General features: G+C 53.2%; 1 protein-coding gene across 1 annotated transcript; it reads right to left on the reverse strand.

The window, feature by feature from the left end:
* Positions 1 to 7,530: 7,530 nt before the first annotated feature.
* On the reverse strand, positions 7,531 to 22,712 carry LOC127586582 (macrosialin-like). The gene is made up of 6 exons (XM_052044645.1): positions 22,517 to 22,712; positions 12,541 to 13,022; positions 11,792 to 11,908; positions 11,383 to 11,455; positions 9,584 to 9,757; positions 7,531 to 8,696 (listed from the first exon to the last, which is right to left on the reverse strand). Exons 1-6 carry the CDS (start codon positions 22,560 to 22,562, stop codon positions 8,557 to 8,559), a joined length of 1,032 nt encoding a protein of 343 aa, XP_051900605.1. The 5' UTR covers positions 22,563 to 22,712; the 3' UTR covers positions 7,531 to 8,556.
* Positions 22,713 to 23,235: the final 523 nt, after the last annotated feature.

Below are 23,235 nucleotides of genomic sequence, written 5' to 3' on the forward strand. Positions count from 1 at the left end.
TCAGCGTTAAATTGCTGGGCGTTAACGTATTGGTTTTGGTTTATTATTGTCACTTGTACCGAGGTCCAGTGGAAAACTTGTCTTGCACACCGATCGTACAGGTCAATTCATTGCACAGTGCAGTACACTGAGTTGGTACAGAGTGCATTGATGCAGTACAGGTAAAAACAATAACAGTACAGAGTAAAATGTCACAGCTACAGAGAAAGTGCAGTGCAATAAGGTGCAAGGTCACAACAAGGTAGATCGTGAGGTCAGAGTCCATCTCATCGTATAAGGGAACCGTTCAATAGTCTTATCACAGTGGGGTAGAAGCTGTCCTTAAGTCTGGTGGTACGTGCCCTCAGGCTCCTGTATCTTCTACCCGATGGAAGAGGAGAGAAGAGAGAATGTCCCGGGTGGGTGGGGTCTTTGATTATGCTGGCTGCTTCACCAAGACAACGAGAGGTAAAGACAGAGTCCAAGGAGGGGAGGCTGGTTTCCGTGATGTGCTGGGCTGTGTCCACAACTCTCTGCAGTTTCTTGCGGTCCTGGGCAGAGCAGTTGCCGTACCAAGCCGTGATACATCCAGGTAGGATGCTCTATCCTGGGCCCACCACATGGATGCAATCACAAGGAATGAAAGGCTTAATGTGTGAGGAGCGTTTGATGTCTCTGGGCCTGTGCTTAACAGAGTTCAGAAGAATGAGGGGGGATTTCATTGAAACCTACCAGATACTGAAAGGCCTGGATAGAGTGGACGTGGAGAGGATGTTTCCATCAGTGGGAGAGTCCAGGATCCGACGGCACAGCCTCAGAATAAAGGGACGTCCCTTTAGAACTGAGAAGAGGAGGAATTTCTTCAGCCAGAGGGCAGTGAATATGTGGAATTCGTTGCCACAGATGGCTGTGGAGGCCAAGTCATTGGGTGTATTTAAGGCAGAGATTGATAGGTTCTTGATTGGTAAGGTGGGGGGGGGGGGGAGGTTAAGGGTTACAGGGAGAAGGCAGGAGAATGGGTTTGAAAAAAATCAGTCGTGATTGAATGATGGACCAGACTCAATGGGCCGAACGGCCTAGTTCTGCTCCTATATCTCGATGGAACACATGCCAGTGTTTCTACTTTCTTGGATGGTTAAGGAGGTTCATCTTGTCACCGAACACTGACAAACCTCTGGAGATGTACTGTTGAAAGTGTCCTGATTGGTTGCATCAGGGTCTGGGTCGGCAATTCGAATGCACAGGAATGTAAGAAGCTGCAGAGAGGAGTGGACTCAGCCCAGTACATCATGGGCACATCCCTCCCCACCATCGGGAGTATCTACAGGAGGTGCTGCCTCAAGAAGGCAACATCCAACATCAAAGATCCCCACCATCCGGGCCATGCCATCTTCTCACAGCTCCCATCAGGCAGGAGGTACAGAAGCCTGAAGTCCCACACCACCAGGTTCAGGAACAGCTACTTCCCTTCAACCGTTCGGTTCTTGAACCGACCAGCACATCCCTGATCACCACCTCAGTACAGCAACACTATGATCACATGACTTTTTTCGTTCTAATTTTGTTCATTCTTGTAAAAATTGGGTATAATTTATCTTTAATTTATGTTTTTTTTGTGAATGTTACCTATCTGATTCCACGTGCCTGTGATGCTGCTGCAAGTAAGCTTTTCATTGCCCCTGTGCACACACGGACTTGTGCATGTGACAATAAACTCGACTTTTGACCTTGATCTAGAGATGGTGCAGAAGGGAACAACTGAGACCTATCAATGTATTGCTTCAGGAAGGCTGACGGTATCGTCGAGGACGCCTGCCACCCTGGCCATTTCCTTTTTTCTCTTCTACCTTCTGGGAGAAGATACAGGAGCTTGAAAGCCCGGATGTCAGACCCAAGAACGGCTTCTTCCCCACTGCTGTCAGACTCTTGAACCAGTCCCCTCTCTCACACCCCCTTCCTGAAGGTGCTGGCACCATCTTAACTCTCCCTCTCTCAGTTATTCTGTTACTGTCACTTCAGCATTTCTCTCTGCACCACCTCAGACTGCACCACAGTCTCTGCACCGTTCTGTCTGTCTGTGCTCGTTGCTGTGTTAAGTTTTGTGTTTATTATTACCATGTATTCTGCTTTCTCTGTGAGCTTCACGTGAGCAAGGCATTTCATTGCACCCCGGTGTAAATGGCAATAAGCTAATCTGAATTGGCCCTAACCCAAATCCCTAGATTCCTTTCATGTCCAGAAATCTATTGATCTCTGTCTTGAATGAACTCGGTGACTGAGCTTCCGGGTAGAGAATTCCAAAGATTCCCTACCTCTCTGGGGGAGAGAAAACTTTTTGTCATCTCAGTCCTTAAACTACAACCTCAGCTGGGGCATAGCCTTGCAGCTGGTGGAGTCACTGCCTCACGGCACCAGAGACCCAGGTTTGGTCCTGACCTCTGGGGCTGCCTGGTGCTCCAGTTTGCACGCTCTCCCTGTGACTACCTGGTGCTCCAGTTTTTTCCCACAGACGTACAGGTTGGTGCATTAATTAGCCATTGTAGATTGCCCCTGGTGTGTAGGTGAGTGCTAGAATCTGGGGAGAGCTGATGGGAATAAAATGGATGAATGTAGGATCAGTGTAACCGTGTGGTCAATGGTCGGCATAGACTCGGGGGCCGAAGGGCCTGTTTCTGTGCTGCATCTCTCTATGACCCTGTATCCTCCCTGAATCCAGCCTATCGTCCTTCTGTGACCTGGTAAGTCTCCTACATTCTTCTACACCCCAGAGAGCACAGTCCCGGTCTGGCCAACCTCTCCTTGTGTGGCAAACCCGGCATTCCTGGGAATCTTCACCGCTCTCCCTCTGTGGTAAGTCCATCCTGCCTTGGGTAAGGAGTCTACAGTGCTCCAAAGACGTGCGAGTTGGCTGATTGGCTGCTGTAAAAAATGCCCTGGTGTGGGTTAATGGCAACAGAGTCAAACTGGTGCGATGGGTAATGCTGTAGGGGTATAGGGAATTAAGGAGGTGGAATGGGACTGATGGGAACCAGCATGCATCTGATGGGCCAAATGGCCTCAGTCAGTTTCATTATAATTTATACAACCGTGATATGAACCGTATTGAAGAGAAAGGTAAAGGAGATTCTTAAAGTATTTCTTCTTCAGCAAAGGGGGCTCAGTTCCACTCTGGTTTTCAGGGTTCTGATGTGCCCAGTGTCGGAACCACAGATTCACAGAGTTACACAGCATGAAAAACAGGCCCTTCGGCCCGACGCATCCATGCTGACCAAGGTGCCTACATTAGCCAGTCACATTCGCCTTTGTTTGGTCCATATCTCTCTAAACTTTTCCAATCCTTGTAACCGTCCAAATGTCTTTTAAACATTGTGACTGTACCCACCTCACCCACTTCCTCAGGCAGCTCGTTCCACATACCCACCACCCTGTGTGAAAAACTCGCCCCTCAGTTCCTTTTAAATCTTTCTGCTCTCACTTTAAACCTATGCCCTCTAATTTTAGACTCGCCTACGCTGGGGAAAAGACTTTGGCCCTTGACCTTATCTATGCCCCTCATGAGTTTATAAACATTTAAAATCACCCTTCAGACACTCCAGGGAAAACAGTCCCGCCTATCCAGCCTCTCCTTATATCTCAAGCCCTCCGGTCCTGGTAACATCCTCGTGAATCTTTTTTGTATCGTTTTAGTTTAGTGATGTCCCTTCGTATAGCCGCGTGGCCTTACCAACGTCCAGGTGTAATGTGACATCCCAACTCCTGTACTGAATATTCTGACCGATGAAAGCAAGTGACTAATTGCCTTTTTCACCATTCTGTCTACCTCTGTCACATTTTAAAGGAACTATGTACCTGCACCCCTAGGTCTCTCTGTTCTACAACACTCTCCAGGGCCCTACCATTTACTGTGCAGGTCCTGCCCTGGTTTGTCTTATCAAAGTGCAACACCTTGCGTTCATCTGAATTAAACTCCATCTGCCACTCCTCAGCCCACTGGTCCAGTTAATCAAGATCCCGTTGTAATCTTGGATAAACTTCTTACTGTCCACTAGATCACCAATTTCAGCATCACCTGCACACTTAGTAACCATGGCAACAAATTCTCATCCAAATCATTCATATAAATGACGAACGTTCTTTTCTACAGACGGCTGACGGGGTGGGCAGGTGACTAGTGTATGAGGTGACGCACTCCTTCCGCTACTTACGCAGGGCTCCGTGCGCACCCAGGGCACGAACACATCAAACACCCCTTTCTGACATATTAAACGCTTAACTAGGGAGAATTTAGCAATGGGAAATGAACCAGAGTAAATAGGGCAATAAAAGTGAGGAGCATCGAGGCAATAGTGACCATAATACACTTTTGGATGGCAACAGAGAAGGACATAAATGGGACAAAAAGGTTAAAGGTTTGAGGGGCTGAGAACAACACTTGGGGAGATAAAATGGGAACAATATTGGCAAATAGTGATGTTCGACAACAAGGAGCATTTGAAATGTTTAGCAGGGTGAAGGTGTTACGAGCCAGGTTGCTATTTGGTGAATGTCCCTTTAAGGCACCTGGACTGTGTGTGTGTGTGTGGTGTCATCAAGACAGCACGAAGACGACAATGTGCTGATGGTTTTGTTCAGTGAGTTGAAGGAAGTTGAGAAGAGAGAGACACTGACTGCTGGTCTCTGTGTCGATGGATGAGGACCAACAGCTGTGTCCGCCACTACAATCCATGTATGGATTTTTGGAGCAAACAAGTGGGGTCCACTTTGTCGTTAACCTGTAGTGGGAAACAGGTATTTCTGGGGACGGCCACGTATCGAATGCCTTTTGGGGTGGCAGATACTTCAGAACAAAGCAGTGGAGATCATCAGAGATTGAGGTGTCGTATGGGTTCCATCGTGGAACATGTGGATTTCGTAAATTCTCTCCACACTCTCTTCAGTCAACGGTGGTTTTGCAAAAGCTTTTGCTCTTGTTTCATCTAATGACTTGCTGAACTGAACTTTGAGAACTATTCCTGGACTTGGAGTTTGGGAATTTGCCACACACACACTTTGAGTTTAGTTTTGGGGATTATATTTGATATCTAACGGTTTTACTTATTATTACAAGTAGTTATTGATAAAATAGTTTCTAACACTTGTGCACTTACCTCGGTGTGTTTGTATTGTTGCTGGCACGTAACAAAGGGAAAATATAATCCACTAAAAAGAATGAATAACCTAAACACTCCTGAGACTCTGTGGACAGACAAAGACTTTGGGGGCCTCTTGTGGGTAAGGAAAGGGTTAAGTACAGACAGAGGCGAAGGGGTACAACAGGATTACAAGTGAAGTAATAGAAAGTTAAGGCAGAAAAGGGGGAGTATGAAATTAAATTCTCAAAGAAAAACAAAACTAGTTGAGGGTTGGTATGGAAACAGTCATGAGGAGCTGACTAAACCCTCCCACAGATAACACAGAGAGTTGGCAGAAGTCTCCAGTCATTGTTTACCAGGGATAGAATCTCTCTTGGATACCAACTTTGGATAATGAGCAATGAAGAAGTACATTTAAAATAGGAAAGGGGTGTATATTACATAAATCTGAGTTTGATAAAACCAGGGTCCAAATAGATTGCATCCACACATTTTAGGAACAGATAGTGCCAAAACAACAAATAACGTGCCTTGTCCATCAACAGAGTCTCAGGAGTGTTTAGGTTATTCAACTCAGCAGGTTGAGCAGCATCTGTTGGGGGGGGGGGGGGGGGGGAGGAATTTTCTAATCTCTTTCCCCCACAGATGCTGCTCGACCGCTGAGTCCCTCCAGCATCTTGTTTGTTGCTCCAGATTTCAGTGTCTGCAGTATCTTATCACCATACAGTGCTAGAGAATTGGTGGATAGTTAATGTGCTTAAGAAGAGGGGTAGAAGGTGTCCTGGGAATTACAGAGCAGTCAGTTTACCAGCGGTGTTAAGAAAAATAATGGAATATTTACCTAGGGAGGGAATAGACTGTAGGTGGGTATAAAGGTAGTCAGTGTAGAACTTCAAAAAGGGAACATTTTGCTTATCCAACCTTATTGAATTTTTGAAGAGGTGACAGGGAGACGCAGCTGATGTAAGTTATCAGGATTTTCAAAAGCCTTTCAGATAAGCTCATCTATAATAGACGAAAGAACAGGGTCAGGGAATGCGGAGTCAGGCTGAGCAACAGAAAGCACTGGAAACACTCAAGAGGTCAGGCAGCGCCTGTGGAGAAAGAACCAGGGTGAATGTTTTAGGCTAGGCACTGCTGCAATGACTCAGTTTCCCTCCCTACAGACGCTGCCTGACCTGCTGAGTGTTTCCAGCATTTTCCGCTTTTATTTCAGGTTTCTACCATCTACAAATGATTAATTTACATTTGAGGGGAGGCAGCTCTCTGGCTACAAAGCAGATGGCAGAGGGTGGGCGTAAAATGCATGCGGTTGCCAGCGGAGGGAGGTTGGCTGTGGTGTTCCGCAGGGATCAGTGATCAGACGATGTCACGCACTGTTCACTCCAAACGTTTAGACTTTGGAATCAAGAACACAGTTTCTGCATTGGAACAGGGAGATACGAGGAGTGCAACGAGAGCAAGAGGGCGTGGGCTTAAGGTGCGAGGAAGGAGATTTAAAGGGAATCTGAGGCGGTAAAAGGTTTTGCTTTTTACGCAGAGCGCGGTTGGTATCTGGAACGCACTGCCAGAGAGTGTGGTGGGGTCAGATACAATTGCTATGTTTAAGAGGCAGTTAGACAGTCACGTAAACAGACAAGGTGTAGAAAGAGATGGTCCTAATACAAGCAAATGGGATTAATGTAGGTGAGCAAAAAAAAGGTCAGCATAGACGTGGTGGGCCGAAGGGCCTGTTTCTGTGCTGTACCACTCCCAGGAGGATGCGACTCAGCCGGCAGACTGGGGGAATCGTGACAAAAGAAGTTGGACACAGATAAGTGGACGCTGGTACTTTGTGGGAGGGATACTAGGGAGGGGAGGTGACTAGCACCGTGCGGGTCTGGGTTGGGATCTCAGCATGCTGATACTACAGGCATGAAAGGCCGTACAAAGAGTGCGGAGACTAGGGGTTATCTCTAGAGGGGCAGGACTGAACAAAGGGGGTGATACTGAGGCCAACTCAGACCTTGGTGAGACCACATGTGGATGTGGAGGGGGATACCTGAAGTGTGGGGGTTCCCATATGGCGAGAGGAGGCACGGGATGGGCCTCTCTCCTTTGAGAGAAGAAGGCTAAGGGTAGACCTGCTCGAGGTTCTCACAGTGATGAAGGGTTTGGATGGGTGAATGGATGGAGAGAAGGTACTTGGATCTGTGGGGAAGAGCAGAACCAGAGACCTTTGATACCAGGGTTGATCAGAAACAATGAAATAACCCTGCCTGAATGATGAACACAATAGTCCCACCCTGAATTCCACCCCTGAACCAGGCAAGGGTGTTGGAACTGGGGCCTGGGGCTTTGAAGGAACCCTGCTCCCCCGGCAGCCCATGAGTTGGGGGCAGAGGATTGGCTGCAGAGAACAGACACGGGAGAAATTGGGCACGGACCCTTTCCGTTTTTATTACAAACAGAGTTTTCAACACAGAATGAAGTTGGGTTTGACTGGCCCTCAGTGGCAGCCAGCAGAACAAACCTTCGCCCTCTTTCCCAGGGCTGATGCCTCTCCGAGTCGATGAGCCTTCCAGACTGAGCCCCTGAAGAGAGATGGAGGTCTCTGCGAGGCCACTCGGCCCATCGAACCAGTGCCGGCTCGGTGAAGAGCTCTCCCAGAGCAGCCGCAGCCTCCTGCTTTATTCCCAGGTCCGGGACTCCCAACCTCTCTGACAACTGTCCTGCCCCCTCACTACCCCCCACCCACCTATCGCTTCCCCTTCCAACCTCCACCCCCAAGCTGAGAGATGGGGGGAGGAGGAGACACCACACAGCACCCCCCAACACCCCTCCCACTGTAGGTACTTTAAACATGAACCCCCACACACGCACACGCACACTACTGTAAGTAGCAAGCACTGAGAGCTGGACCAGGAGAAGGGGGAAGGGCAGAGGACGGGGAATGGTGGCTGAGGGGAGGGGTGGCAGAGGGGAAGGGGAGGAGGGTGGGAAGGGAAGAGGTGGAGGGATAGGGTAAGGGGGAAGGGAGTAGTGTGGGGAGGGGACGAGGGGATGGGGAGGGGAGGAGAATGGAATGGTGGAGGAGGGGGTAGGGAGGGGAGGGGAGGGGAGGGGAGGGGGCATGAGGGAGGTGGGAGGGAGGAAATGTTCCCTGCCACCGCGCCCCAACAACATGAAGCGGACCAAGCACAAACACACACATCGAAAATCTGGCCATCCTGATTCCCAACCACACGGTCCGTCTCTGAGCAACAACGAGACAAAAGGAAGGTCCATCCGTCCCCGGGACCATCCCAGATCTTCAACAGACGGTTAGAGGAACCCCCTCACCCTTTCACCCCCCCCCCCCCCCCGCATCCCCAAATACCCCTTGGCCCCAACCCCAGTAACCTGCTAACCCCTGAACCCAGCAGCATCTCCTCATCGTCGGAGGTCGGGGGTGACGGGGCTCCAATCAGATGCTCTGGTAGCCGGCCGGGCTCCGCTTCCTGCTGATCAGGTAGGCGATGACGATGATGAGGATGAGGACGACCAGCAGCACGACCACCACGATGGCCACCACCGGCACCTTGTGGTCGCTGGGGCAGATGTCCGCTGTGGGCAGGGGGACCGAGGGACGGCTCAGTGTGGGACCACTCACCCTTCGCCCAGAGGCCACCCAATCAATGAAACCCTCCCCTGCCCCCCACCTGCTCCCGTCTCCCACTGCACCCCACCAACCTCCTCCCACTGCCACGATCCACCCGTCCAGCCAATCACCCACCCCCTCCCCACCCAACCCAACCCCTCACCCACCCAACCCACCCCCTCATTCAACCCCCCACACAACCCCGCCCCAACCTCCTCTCACTGCCGTGATCCACCCGCCCAGCCAACCCACACCCCCACCCAACTCAAACCCCCCCACCCAATACCCCCACCCACCCTCTCACCAAACCCCACCCAACCCAAACCCCCCCATCCAAACCCCCTCACCCAACCGAACCACTCACCAAAACCCCTCGCCCAACCCCTCCCACCCAACCCAAACCCCCCCATCCACTCCCCCTCACCCACCCTCCCCACCCAATTCAACCACTCACCAAACCCCCTCGCCCAAGCCCCCCACCTAACCACCCCCTCATCCAAACCCCACCCAACCCGCCTCTCAACTCACCCAACCCCTCCCTTCAACCCCCACCCCCTCCCCTCACACAACCCAATCTGACCACCTTCCCACCCCTTCTCCCCACGTGCTTGTTACATCCACCATCCTGCCTCTTCCACTCCCCTCCCCATTACACCCACCCCCTCCCCTCACCCTCTCTCAAATAATCACCCTCCTCCCATCTCCCAGTGTCCCACCTGCCACCCCTCCCAATATAACACCAGCCATCCCCCTCCCAACTCACCATCCACACCCAGCCAACACCTCCAGCCTGTGCCCGTGACCCCGATCCCCCCTCCCCTCCCGCGCCCCACCCCCCAGGGTCCGGTGGTACCTGGGCCAAAGGTCTGTGTTTTTGGGATTTCGAAGACCTGCAGCTGCTGGTCCACCAGGTCCACCCAGAAGGAGTTGCTGGCCTCCAGCGTCTGATTGGAGCACTGGTAGCAGTGGCCCAGCCGTGTGTGCATCACCAGCAAGGCCGAGTTATGTGCCACGAACTTCGTCGGTGCTGCCAAAACAACCAAGACCCCGCTGAGACCAAGGGCCACATCCACCTGAGGCAGCCGAGCTTCCCTCCGCTGGGAATTCCCAAGTGTCGTCCCTGTCCCCAGTCCCGGCTCCCTCCCTCCCTCCTGTGATTGGTCGCTGCCTTGGGATGGGGTTGGTGCCCGGGGTGACTGTCACCGTGGTTCTCTGCCCCTCCTCGCTCTGCTCTCTGGAAAATTCTGCCAAAACCCCCCAACCTCTGCATTTATTCACCCACAGCCCATCCAATCCCCACCCCGTCCCCCTCCCATGTCCCTCTCTCCCTCCCCCCCCCGTATCCATCTCTCCCTGTACCTCTCTGCCCCTCCCTGTACCCCCACCTCTCACTGTCCTCCCTCCCTTTCTCTGCCTAAAACTCTCTCCTGTTCCTTCTGACTTAGCATCTCTGCCCATCTCTCTCTCTTCATCCCACTCCCCACCTCTCTCCTGCTCTCCCTCCCTCTATCCATTCATACCCATCCCTTTTGCCCTCTCTCCATCCATTCTCACTGCCTCCACCTCTCTCCCTGACTTTCTCCATCCACCCCGCGCTCTCTCTCTCTCTCTCTGCTTTGCTGTCCATGAGTTGGAGGTCAAAGGTAGCCCAACTGGGATCAAGGTAGAAAGGTCAAAGGCTCATGACAGGGAGGGGGGTGGGGACATGGTGAGAGAGAGAGATATAGGAATAGACAGATGGTGGAGGAGGAGGTAGAGGGATGTGGGAGGGGCAGGGAGGGAGAGGGAGGGCAGGGGTTAGACCAGAGGGACAAGGGTTGAGCAGGGAGTGGGAGCTGAGAAACAGGCAGTTAGAGGATGTGAAAGTGCCAATTCACATCTTGTGAGGAACATGAGCAGCTGAATCAGAGCGAGACGCCGCCAGAAGCAGAATTGCTCAACCAGGGACCAGCACCCAAGCAGGGAGATATCACTGCAGATACCGGAATGCTGAAATAAAACAAAATGTCACAAACTGTCAGCGGGTTGGGCAGCGTCTGTGGTGAGGGAAACAAGGGGTCTCTGAGCCAAAACATTAACTCTGTTTCCCTCTCCACAGAGGCTGCCCGACCCGCTGAGTGTTCCTGGCAGCTGGTGCGTTGAATGAGGCGAGTGTCTGGGACTGGAACATCTTTACACATGGAAATGGAGAAATCCTCAAAGATGAGGAGGATTTGCAGAAGGGTTTGGGGTTGGGATGAGAGTGGACATTGGAAGGGCTAGCACAGGGTGTGATGGGGAGAACGGCCCCTTGCCACAATCAGTGCACGTTCAGCTTGTGGCATTCCTGAGCGCTGACAGCAGCTGCCGAGGTGTGAGGACCAGACCCATGCAATCCACTCAGATCATCCTGATCTCCCCTCGAATCCCCCCTCCCCTCCCTGTCTCTGTGACACCCAGCAGGCTCTACACCTTCCATATCTATGTAACTCCCTCCAACCCTTACACCCCTCCCTGTCACTTGTGACCCCCTCCGGCCCCTACACCTCCGCCTGTCTCTGTGATGTTCTCTACCCCGAGGGACAGGACAGTCTCTCCCGGTTTCTGTGAACAGCCCCAAGGGGCTGAAGTGCGTCCTGGTGTCACTGACGAGATGGAGATGTGGGAACTCACCAGTCGCACCCGGGAACTGATAGGTGAGCTGGGTCTGAATCTGCTGGAGGTGGTACGTCTTGTCTTTGGTGTTCTGTGGGAATCGAAACATCACACGTCAGCAGGTACAATATACAGCAACCACTAATAACCCTTACCCTCTGACCCCAAGGTAACCCAGGCAGATGAGACCTGTGTATCAATGCCATCCATTCTCTGAGGGGGGTTCCTGCCTCCAATCCCTGTCCCCTGACCCCTGGGTCAAAGAGAGTTCATGCTCCCCATTCACTGACCCCTAGGTCAGAGAGGGTTCCTGCCCTCGATCCCTGTCCTCTGACCCCTGGGTCAGAGGGTTCCTGCTCCCACCCCCTGCCCAGTCACCCCTAGAGGTAGGTCCTACCTCCTTTGACCACGTTTTGCAAATACTCACCTTCAGAAATCTGAAGGTCAGGAACCCCTGCGGGAACGTCAGAGTCATGTTCACGGAATCGTCACCACATTTTCCTGATGCCCTGGTCTTGTTGGGTTGGATGAAGAATGTTCCCCACTGCAAACAAAGCACGAGGTTAGCAGCAACGTTTTACACACCTCTCTTCCACCCCCCACTCTGATAATGATGGCTCCAGGAACTTGCAGCTGGGATGTTGGCTGTGGGATTTACCCCAGGCGTAACCCTGAGCGGTTCCCATTGAAGGTGATCAGGCACAGACGGGACTGGGGTTTTAGCCTAGGGTTTGAAGTGGGGCCAAGGGAGGAGAGGGGGAGCCAAACAGGCAAGGGACGCTCCCTGTGGGCAGGGCAGTTGTGTCTAACCTCTACCCCAGGAGTGTGTGATGGGACGGTGTAGAGGGAGCTTCACTCTGTGTCTGACCCTGGGAGTGTGTGATGGGATGGTGCGGAGGGAGCTTCACCCTGTGTCTGACCCCGGGTGAGGAGGGAGCTTCACCCTATGTCTGACCCCGGGAGTGTGTGACAGGACGGTGTGGAGGGAGCTTTACCCTGTGTCTGACCCTGGGAGTGTGTGACGTGACAGTGTAGAGGGAGCTTCACCCTGTGTCTGACCCCGGGAGTGTGTGACGGGACGGTGCAGAGGGAGCTTCACCCTGTGTCTGACCCCGGGAGTGTGTGATGGGACAGTGTAGAGGGAGATCTGTATCTCCCCACCCTCAACTTGCTCACCTTCTCTTGCTTGTAACCCTTGTAGTGAACACGGAGCTCGATCTTCATTGTTGCCAAGGCACAAACCACCTTCTTGTCTGTCACTTTGTACGTCCCCTTTCTCAGCACCGGAGGGACCACAGTGGGTGGGATTAAATGTGTGGTGTGATGGGTTGGTATCGGTGTGGTGTGATTGGTTGGTATCGGTGTGGTGTGATTGGTTGGTATCAGTGTGGTGTGATTGGTTAGAGTGGTATGATTAGATGGTATCGGCGTGGTGTGATTGGCCGGTGTTGGCGTGGTGTGATTGGCCGGTGTTGGCGTGGTGTGATTGGCCGGTGTTGGCGTGGTGTGATTGGCCGGTGTTGGCGTGTGGGTGGTGGGGAGTGGAGTGCTGGCTGGCTCCAATGACGCTGGGGTTGGGGGTATCACAGAGGTGGCAGGAAGGAGCGTGGCTGGTCTGGGCTTACAGTTCTTCCCTTCACATTGGACTTCAGCACTTCCTGCAAAGAAAACACAATTCTCGACATTACTTCTCCCAAATGTCTGAGCTCGCTCGGTTGGTGGGACTCCCAGTGTGGAGACCACAGGACCAAGGCAAGGTCAGTGTCACCAACACATCAAACCCAGCCCCTGCAGTAGATTTCCTCAGTCTGATTGGTCAGGAGACCCTGGTACAAGTGTCATGTTGCACAGGACCAATTAAAGATGTTTAGATTTAACACCCCTTCAAAACTAAAGGTCACTTGTGTGGAGAGAACCTGGGCTGAAACAGGAACCTGTACTGAGACAATTCTGCAATGCAGTTGTAGAAGGCAGAAAATTGGCCTAGGAGTGTGTGACGGGAATGTGTAGAGGGAGCTTCACCCTTTGTCTGATCCTGGAAATGTGTGATGGGACAGTGTGGAGGGAGCTTCACCCTGTGTCTGACCCTGGGAGTGTGTGATGGGACGGTGCAGAGGGAGCTTCACCCTGTGTCTGACCCTGGGAGTGTGTGATGGGACGGTGCAGAGGGAGCTTCACCCCGCCTCTGACCCTGGCTGTCCCTGCCCTGGGAATGTTCCATTTAGAACACTATTTTTCCTCAGTTAGACAAAGTCCAGGGTAACATCTCTCAGAAGGACTTGATATCATTATGGTTCTGATCTTCAGAGACCGGTAGTCATGTCTCTACAGGAAACTGAGGGCAGGGTGGCAATGAGTATGTGTAAGCAGAGCTGCAGAGAATGAACTGACCATATTTGTCTGATATTATCTGGAGGATAATGCTTTTGTGGCTAATTTTGGAGATTTCAACCTCAGTGTGTATCAGTGAGCTCTGTGTTAGCGAGTGGGGAAATCTGCCAGGGTCCCTGTTCACAGTAAGAATCCTGTGTCCTCTGGGTCGGTGACAGTGGGGTTAAGGAGTGGAGCATAGAACACAGAACAGCACAGGAACAGGCCCTTTGGCCCACAATATCTGTGCTGAACACGATGCCAAATTAAACTAAATCCCTTCTGCCTGCACGTGATGAATATCTCTCCATTCTCTGCACTTTCACACGTCTATCCGATAGTGGCGTCAAGAGCAGATTTGATTGTGGCCTCTTAACGCCATTATCATACCTGCTTCCACCATCCCTGGCAGCCCGTTCCAGGCACCCACCGATCTCTGTTAAAAAAAATTTACAACACTCCAAGTGCAGCCTGACCACAGTATTGTGGGCAAGGGAGAGGGGAGGGAAGGTATTTTGGGGTTGAGTACAGCGAGGGTTGAGAAAGCAAAATGGTGGAGGTGGAAGAAAATGTGCTAGGGAGTTAGGTGGGTGGCTGAGGGTGTGTCAGGAGGGAGGGGAATGGTGGGCATCGGGGAGGAGACTGTTGTGGTATGTGGGAAGCTGGAGGGACACAGCCCAGCGCGTCACAGACACCAGCCTCTCCTCCTTGGACTCTGTCTTTACCTCTCGCTGCCTTGGTGAAGCAGCCAGCATAATCAAAGACCCCACCACCCGGGACATTCTCTCTTCTCTCCTCTCCCATTGGGTAGAAGATACAGGAGCCTGAGGGCACGTACCACCAGACTTAAGGACAGCTTCTACCCCACTGTGATAAGACTATTGAACGGTTCCCTTATATGATGAGATGGACTCTGACCTCACCATCTACCTTGTTGTGACCTCATTGCACTGCACTTTCTCTGTAGCTGTGACACTTTACTCTGCACTGTTATTGTTCTTACCTGTACTACCTCAATGCACTCTGTACTAACTCAATGTAACTGCACTGTGTAATGAACTGACCTGTACGATCGGTGTGCAAGACAAGTTTTTCACTGGACCTTGGTACAAGTGACAATAATAAACCAAAATACCAAGAGGGGGAGGGGTGCTGAGTGGGGTTGGGGTGCAGGGGGAGGGGACTGGTTGGGATCCGAGCTTCCTGAGTATGGAAGGGGGGAAGGGGAAGCTGGAACTGTGGACATCCCTCCTTGGGGGAGGGTACCTTAGACAGTTCCCAGAGATCAGATATCTGATTCTCCTGGGAAAAAGAGCTGGACTCTCCCTCTCCATCCCCACACTCTCTCTTTCTCTACTTCTCTCTCTCCTCATTTTATCTGTCCCTCTCCAGCTCTCCTTTTCTCTCTCACTCTCTCTCTCTCTCTCTCTCTACCACACACTCTCTCTCTTCTGCCGGCCCTTCCCCGTTTCTCTTCACATGGAAATTCCTTCAAACTCTGAAGGTTTGGGGGTTTCAGAATTCACTGAACAGGCTGTAAAACTGCTGAGTATTTTGCCATCAGCAGTTCACTGTCCCAGTGTCAGCTCCAGCCTCTCGCACCACTTCTCCATTTCAACAGTGGCTGGGAGGGAAGTGGTTGACTCATCACCACAGGGAAGTCTGAAATCATTCCCAGCTCCAGGGGACTGACTGTCTGCAATGGAGTCAGGGGGAATGGAGAGGGACGGAGGGAGGGAGAGGGGAGAGAGAGGAGGAGAGGGGATAGGAAAGGGGGTGAGGAGAAATGGAGAGAGAGGGGAAGGGGAGGGGGGAGGGGAGAGGGGGAGGGGAGTGGGGAGGGGGGGGTGGGGAGGGTGGAGGGGGGAGGGGGAGGGTGGAGGGGAGAGAGGGGGAGGGTGGAGGGGAGAGAGGGGGAGGGGAGAGAGGGGGAGGGTGGGGGAGGGTGGAGGGGTGAGGGGGAGGGTGGAGGGGAGAGAGGGGGAGGGTGGAGGGGTGAGGGGGGGTGGGGGGAGGGTAGAGGGGGAGGGTGGAGGGGAGTGAGGGGGAGGGTGGAGGGGTGAGGGGGAGGGTGGAGGGGAGAGAGGGGGAGGGTGGGGGAGGGTGGAGGGGAGAGAGGGGGAGGGTGGAGGGGAGAGAGGGGGAGGGTGGGGGAGGGTGGAGGGGAGAGAGGGGGAGGGTGGAGGGGAGAGAGGGGGAGGGTGGAGGGGAGAGAGGGGGAGGGTAGAGGGGAGAGTCTTCCCACATCCTCTACAACCCCTCTTTCTCTCCCTCCCACAAATCTTCCCCCCCCCCCTTGCTTCCTCTCCCTCTACTCCCCCCTACCTCTCTCCTCTCCGTTCCGGTCCCATTCCCCCATACTCCCTCTCCTCTACACCCCCATTCTCTCTCACTCCCCCTCCCTCGCTCTCTCCCTCCCTCTCTCATCCTTTGACACTGAATACGGTGCCAGTCTACTCAGGCCCTCCCTGTACAACAAACCCACCCTCCCCGGGACAGTCTGGTGAACTGTCACCGCACTCCCTCCCCGGGAGATAAATTCCTTCCCTAGATGCAGAGACCACAATGACCCACAGTGCTCCAGGTGCAGCCTCACCATGAAATGTGATGAGACTTCCTTATTCTTCTGTTCATATCCTCATGTAACAAAGGCCAACATACAACTTGCTTCCCAACTGCCAGCTGCACCTGTACACTGGCTGTCAGTGACTGGTGTACAGACACACCCATGTTACACAGTCTTTCACCATTTTAAAAACCTACTCTGCTTTTTCTGTTTTGGGTTCCAAAGTGCTTAACGTCACACTTTTGCAGTGTTAGATCCCAGTTTATACATACCCCCTTCAAACTGTCTCCTCAAATGGTGCTGAGGTCGAGAGGGTTGAGAGCTTCAAGTTCCTAGGAGTGAACATCACCAACAGCCTGTCCCGGTCCATTCATGTAGACGCCATGGCCAAGAAAGCTCACCAGCACCTCTACTTCCTCAGGAGGCTAAAGAAATTCAGCATGTCCCCTTTGACCCTCACCAATTTTTATCGATGCACCACAGAAAGCATCCTATCCAGATGCATCACGGCTTGGGACGGCAACTGCTCTTCCCAGGACCACAAGATACTGCAGAGAGTTGTGGACACAGCCCAGCACATCACGGACACCAGCCTCCCCTCCATGGACTCTGTCTACACTTCTCGCTGCCTCGGTAAAGCAGCCGACATAATCAAAGACCCCACCCACCCCGGACATTCTCTCTTCTTCCCCCTCCCATCGGGCAGAAGATACAAAAGCCTGAAAGTGCGTGCCACCAGGCTCAAGGACAGCTTCTATCCCGCTGTTATAACACTATCGAAAGGTTCCCTAGTACAATAAGATGGACTCCTGTTTTCACTACCTACCTCGTTATGATTGCACCTTCTTGTCTGCCTGTATTGCACTTTCTCTGTAACTTATTCTGCATCCTGTTACTGTTTCGCCATAGTACCTCGCTGCACTGTTGTAATCTGTATGAACAGGACATTTTTCACCTCGGTACAAGTGACAATAATAACCAATTCCAAACGTCTTTCCATCCTCCACCATATCCGGTCCCACTGGCTTGTACCAACAGCCAACTTGGGAAAATGACACGGGTCCTACAGACAGATGGTAGCAGCAGTGTGTGAAGAGGCACCGATCAGCCTCACCCTGACGGCCTGAATTACTCCCACTCTTTGCTTTCCATCTGGTTACTAGTCCTCACTCTGTGCCAGTATATCACCCCCAGTGTCCTCTGCGAGACGTTGCCCAGACAAAATGCCAGTACGGGCTCCCCCTTTACCTATTCTGAAGGGCTCCAGTAGACGAGTTAATGGGGGTGAGGGGAAGCAGCAAGACAGAGATATCAGTGGTGGCAGAAAGGAATGAACTTTGAGCGTGTTTCAAGGACAAGTCACAAGATCACAAGACAAGGGAGCAGAAGTAGGCCATTCAGCCCATCGAGTCTGCTCCAAAGAAAAGGGAAAAAAGAAAAAGAAATGAGAAATTGGGGGGGGGGGGCGCAAAAAACCCCTACTCTAACCCCAATTTCCGGCCTTATTCCCATATCCCTTGATACCCCCACTATTTAGATATCTACCTATCTCTTCCTTAAACGCCTCCAATGATCTGGCCTCCACTGCTGTACGTGGCAAGGAATTCCACAAATTCACCACCCTCTGGCTAAAGAAATTTCTCCTCATCTCTGTTTTAAACCTGTACCCTCTAATTCTAAGATTGTGCCCTCTGGTCCTGGACTCACCCACCAAGGGAAACAGCTTGACCACATCTACTCTGTCCAGTCCTTTCAATATCTTAAATATCTCTATGTGGGGAAGGTGGAAGATCTGCAGACAGAGGATCAGTAGGCAACAGGAGGTCAGTTTCCTCATTCTGTCAGCAGATGTGAGCATCACAGACAAGACCAGCACCCATCACCTGTCCCTAACTACTCCCAAGAAGCTGAGGGTGAGCCACCTTCTGGAACCGCAGCAGTCCTTCTGGGGAAGGTGCTGTTGGGGAGGGAGTTCCGGGACTTAGACCCAGTGACAATGTATTTCCTCGTCGGGATGGTGTGGGAGTGGGAGGGGAAGCTGCAGGTGGTGGCGTTCTCTGAACCTGCACCCTTGTCCTTCCTTGTGGGAGAGGTGGCGAGTTTGGGAGGTGCTGACAGAGTAGCCTGGGTGAGTAACTGCAGCAGAGTCTGTGGATGGTGTGCACTGCACTGTACGCTGGTGGTGGAGGGAGGGGGTGTTTAAGGTGTCAGTCAAAAGGGCTCCTTTCTCCTGGATGGTACCGAGCTTCTCGGGAGTTGTTAGAGCCACATTTACCCAGGCGAGTGGGGAGTGTTCCATCGCACCTGACCTGTGCCCTGTAGATGGGGAAAAGGCCTTGGGGCGTCAGGAGGTGAGTCACTCTTCACAGGACCCCCAGTCTCTGACCTGCTCCTGTAGCCCAGTGAGTTTCTGGTCAATGGTGACCCTCAGGATGTTGACGGTCGGAGGCTCAGTGACAGGAATGCCGTTGAATGTCACAGAGTCATACAGAATGGAAACAGGCCATTTGGCCCAATATGGCCAGTGGGCACACTCCCGTATTAATCTCATCTTCCAGCACTTGGCCCATAGACTTCTGTACCTGGGTGGTTCAAATGCTCATCTCAACACTTCCTCAGCAACCCCACTGCCACCACACTCTCTGGCAGTGTTCCAGGTACTCACCACTCTCTGAGTGAAGAAGGAACCCTCAGATCCTCTCTAAACCTCTCCCCCTAATCCCAAATCCACGTCCTCTAGTTTTGTCCACCTCTAATATGAGAGAAAGTTTCCTGCAGTCTGCCCTATCTGTACCCCTCAGAATTTTGTATACCTTAATCATGTCCCCTTGTAACCCCCTCTGGTCCAGGGAGAACAGAGGCTTACAAGACTATGAGGGGCATAGATAAACTTCCATCACCTCCAACGGGATCCCACCACAAGGCACATCTTCGCCTTCCCCCCTCTCCCCGCTTTCTGTAGAAATCGCTCTCTGCGACTCCCTTCTCCACTTGTCCCTCCCCACAGATGACCCTCTGATCCCTGCAAGTGTGCTAACTGCCACACCTGTCCCTACACCTCCTCCCTCACCACCATTCAGGGCCCCAAACAATCCTTCCAGGTGAGGCAGCGCTTCACCTGTGAATCCAAGGGTGTCATTTATTGCATCCAGTGCTCCCGGTGCGGCCTCCTCCACATCGGTGAGGCCCGACGCAGATTGGGTGACCGCTTCATTGAGCACCTTCACTCCGTCTGCAACAACAGCCAGGACCTCCCGGCGGCCACCCACTTCAATTCCACATCCCACTCCCACACTGACCTGTCTGTCCCCAGCCTCCTCTACGGCCACGTTGAGGCCAGACACAGACTGGAGGAACAACACCTCATATTTCGCCCTGGTGGTCTCCAACCTGACGGCCTCAGCATTGATTTCTCCAACTCCCGGTGACTCCTGAACTCTTCTCTCCCCTTCGCTCTTTCATTTTTCTCCTTTGTCCTCCCTCGTTCCTGTGGCCCCCTCCCCCTTCCCTGCCCATCGATTCCCCACTTTATTCCACGGTCCACTGCCCTCTCCTACCGGATTCCTTCCTCAGCCCTCTGCTACCTGTCACCTCAGCTTCATGCCTCCCCCACCCTCCTACCTCCCCCCCTTGCCCATCACCTGCCTGCGTGCGCTCCTCCCCATCCCCGACCTTCTTATTCTGGCTTCTGTCACCCAACCTGCCTGTTGGTTTCTCCAGTGTACAGGAGGCCGGACGGTGAGCACTAAATGCAGTGTTACTGTGTGAAAGGCAGGTGTTGAGAGCCACATCCTCTGGTCACTGACACCACCGCCTCTACTCTTTCTGCTTGTTGCTTACCCAATCAAAACCCTTCCTGATTCTGAATGCCTTGACAGGAAGGGATGTACTAGTATAAGCAGCCAAACCAGAGCCGCTCTGTCTATCCACTTTCTGCCGCCACTTTCCTTTGCCTGATGCTTCCTGAACTATCCAGTGGACACAGTGTGGATAACCATTTGGGGAGGAGTGTTACGGCGTTCCCAGTCCCCTGTGTGTGAATGAGCTGCCTTCTGATTACCATAGAACCATACAGCACAAAACAGGCCCTTTAAGAGCCATTGTCACACAAGCGACAGAGGCACTAACTGCTTGCTGTAGACCAGGCTGAGACACTAAATGGCTCCCAAATTACAAACAACAGACCGTGAACTTGCATTTATAAGGCGCCTGTCACAACCTGCTCAGAACATTCTGAATCTCTTTACAGCCAATGATGTACTTTTTAAGTTGAATCACTTTTGTAATGTAGAAAACGCAACACTGATTTTTTGCACAGTAAGATCCTATTAATATATCTTAGAAAATGTGAAAAAATATTGGCCAGGACACTGGGGCAAGCTGCTGCCCTTTTCAGAACAGTGCAACGGAATCATCCACACCAGCTGGGAGAACAAACGGGGGCTGGACCTAAAGAAAGAACTTGTGACACTGCAGCACTGCACGGGTGTGTCAGCCTGCACTTTGTCACACTTAGTGTGACTGGTGTGTAGAGCAGTGTGCGAGCAGGAGTGACCCCGAGCTTCCCGTTCCCTGGCACTTTAATTCTCCATCCCATTCCCAGTCTGACCTGTCGGTCTGTGCCCTCCCGCACTTCACACCGAGGCGCAGGGCAAGCTTGAGGAACAGCACCTTGTCTTCCCAACTCAACGTCGGTCCCCAGCTTCATCTCTCTCTCTCTCTCTCTCACACACACACACACACACGGTCGTTGCTGCTGACGTTATTTTGGCTCAGTTTTCTTATTCTATTTGTACAAATCTGTGTAATGTCACACAGCCTCCCTGCTAACAACAGATTGCACGGACCAAAAGCATTTACCCCATCTGGTCCCACCCCATCGGAGGTAATCCCTCCGATGTACACCCCTCTCCCGGCACTGCTGCCTAAAACTAGTCTCCCTCCTTCCCTGTTCGAATGGAGGGTCCCAGACCTGAAACATTGACTGATTCTCTCTCCACAGGTGCTGCCTGACCTGCTGAGGGTTTCCTGCAGCTTCTGCTTTCCTGAGTACTATTGTACACTGCCTCACTGGAGGGCCCCATAACCCTGCCATTGATACCTCCCAGCCTGGACCATCCTGACCCACCACTGCTGACTGACTGCGGGGGTGGGGTGGGGTGGGGTGGGGAGGAGGAGAACGTTTCTCCGCAGAGGGTTGTTGTGATCAGGAACGCGCTGCCTGGAGGGGCGGTGGGAGCGGATTCAACGGGAACTTCTGAAGGGAACGTTGGGGGGGGGGGGGGGGGGGGCCCAGGACGGGGGAACGTGCCGGGATGTGGGGAGGGAGCAGGGAGAGCGGGTGGCTGGATGAAGAGATTGTGCACAGAGCTAGCACAGGCTGGATGGGCCGAGCGGTTGCCCCCTGGAATGAGAGGCCTCAAGGCTTCGAGACACAAGAGACTCTGCAGATGCCGGAACCTGGGGCCACCCACAGACTCAGCAGGCCCGACACCCCTCCCTCCCCTCCCCCTCCCTCCCCCTCCCTCCCCACCCCCGTCACCGACACCCGTCTCCCCACCCCTCCCCTCCCCCTCCCCCCTCCCCCTCTCCCTCTCCCCCTCTCCCCTCTCCCCCCCTCCACAATCTCGCTCACTCTTCCTTTGCCGCTTCTGACGAAGGGCCTTCGACCCCGGACCCCGGACCCCGTCCATCTCTCCCCACAGTCGCCGGCCGACCCGCTGAGTATTCCGGGCGCTTTCCGTTTTCAGCCCGGACTTCTACCTTAACCTAGCGAGGCATCGCCCAGCCCTGACCCCCTCCCCTCCCCACTCCCCACTCCCCATCCCACTCCCTCCCTCCCCAGCCCCCTCCCCTCCCCTCCCCACTCCACTCCCTCCCTCCCCAGCCCCCTCCCCACTCCACTCCCTCCCCACTCCCTCCCCTCCCCTCCCCACTCCCTCCGCCCACTCCCCACACCCCTCCCCCACCGCATTCCCTTCCGCCCCCCACGCTCCCCACCCCACCCCACACAACTCCCCACCCCACTCCCTCCGCCCGCTGCTCACTCCCTCCCCTCCCCACTCCCTCCGTTACAGCGGGAGCCCCCCCCCCCCCCCCCCGTTAACTCCCCAACAACTGCAGAGACGGCGGGGCTGCAGCCAAACAACTCGACAAACTTTTAAATATTCCGCTCTGAATTTTGCCCGGAGTCGGTCACTGCGGAGGCAAACTCACCCAGGGCGACCGAGGCCAGGAGGGTGAGGAGGAGGAGGAGAGCCATTGCCGAGCTCACCGAGTGCGGGCTGTGTGTGTGTGTGATCTCCGCGTCGACTTTAGGAAATGAAACTGAGCTCTCGCTCCAACCCACCAATCGCAAACCGAAAGTTGCTCAAACCAAAGTTCGCCTCTGACCCAAGCGCCAGTAACGTTATTTTTCCATTGACTCAGTCCTGACACCCACCCTGAAAATTTGCGGCATTGAGGCATAGAAACCGCCAGCACTGGGTTACAAACACACAGCACGTCAGGCAGCAACTGCAGAGAGAGGAAAACAGGGTTAATGTTGGGTTAAAGACCTTTAAATCAGGGTCAAGGAGAAATCCCTGTCCTGGGCCCAGCACATCAATGCATCACAAGGAAGGCGCGCCAATGTCTTTCTTAGGAGGTTAAGGAGGTTGAGCTTGTCATCAAACACCCCAACAAACTTCTACAGATGTACTGGTGAAAGTATCCTGACTGATTGCATCAGGGTCTGGGACGGCAATTTGAATGCACAGGAACGTAAGAAGCTGCAGAGAGTAGTGGACTCTGCCCAATACATCACGGGCACATCCCTCCCCACCATCGGGAGTATCTACAGGAGGCGCTGCCTCAGGGCGGCAACATCCATCATCAAAGATCATAGAACCATAGAACCATACAGCACAAAACAGGCCCTTCGGCCCACCATGTTG

Source organism: Pristis pectinata, chromosome 37, assembly GCF_009764475.1.
Source record: "Pristis pectinata isolate sPriPec2 chromosome 37, sPriPec2.1.pri, whole genome shotgun sequence".
NCBI lineage: Eukaryota > Metazoa > Chordata > Chondrichthyes > Rhinopristiformes > Pristidae > Pristis > Pristis pectinata.

Coding starts and splice junctions, on each gene's coding strand:
- LOC127586582 (XM_052044645.1), bottom strand. CDS start 22,562: ATGGCTCTCCTCCTCCTCCTCACCCTCCTGGCCTCGGTCGCCCTGG. Junction 11,456..11,791: donor TGACCTTCAGATTTCTGAAG/GTGAGTATTTGC, acceptor CGATTCCCACAG/AACACCAAAGACAAGACGTA. Junction 8,697..9,583: donor AACACAGACCTTTGGCCCAG/GTACCACCGGAC, acceptor CCCTGCCCACAG/CGGACATCTGCCCCAGCGAC.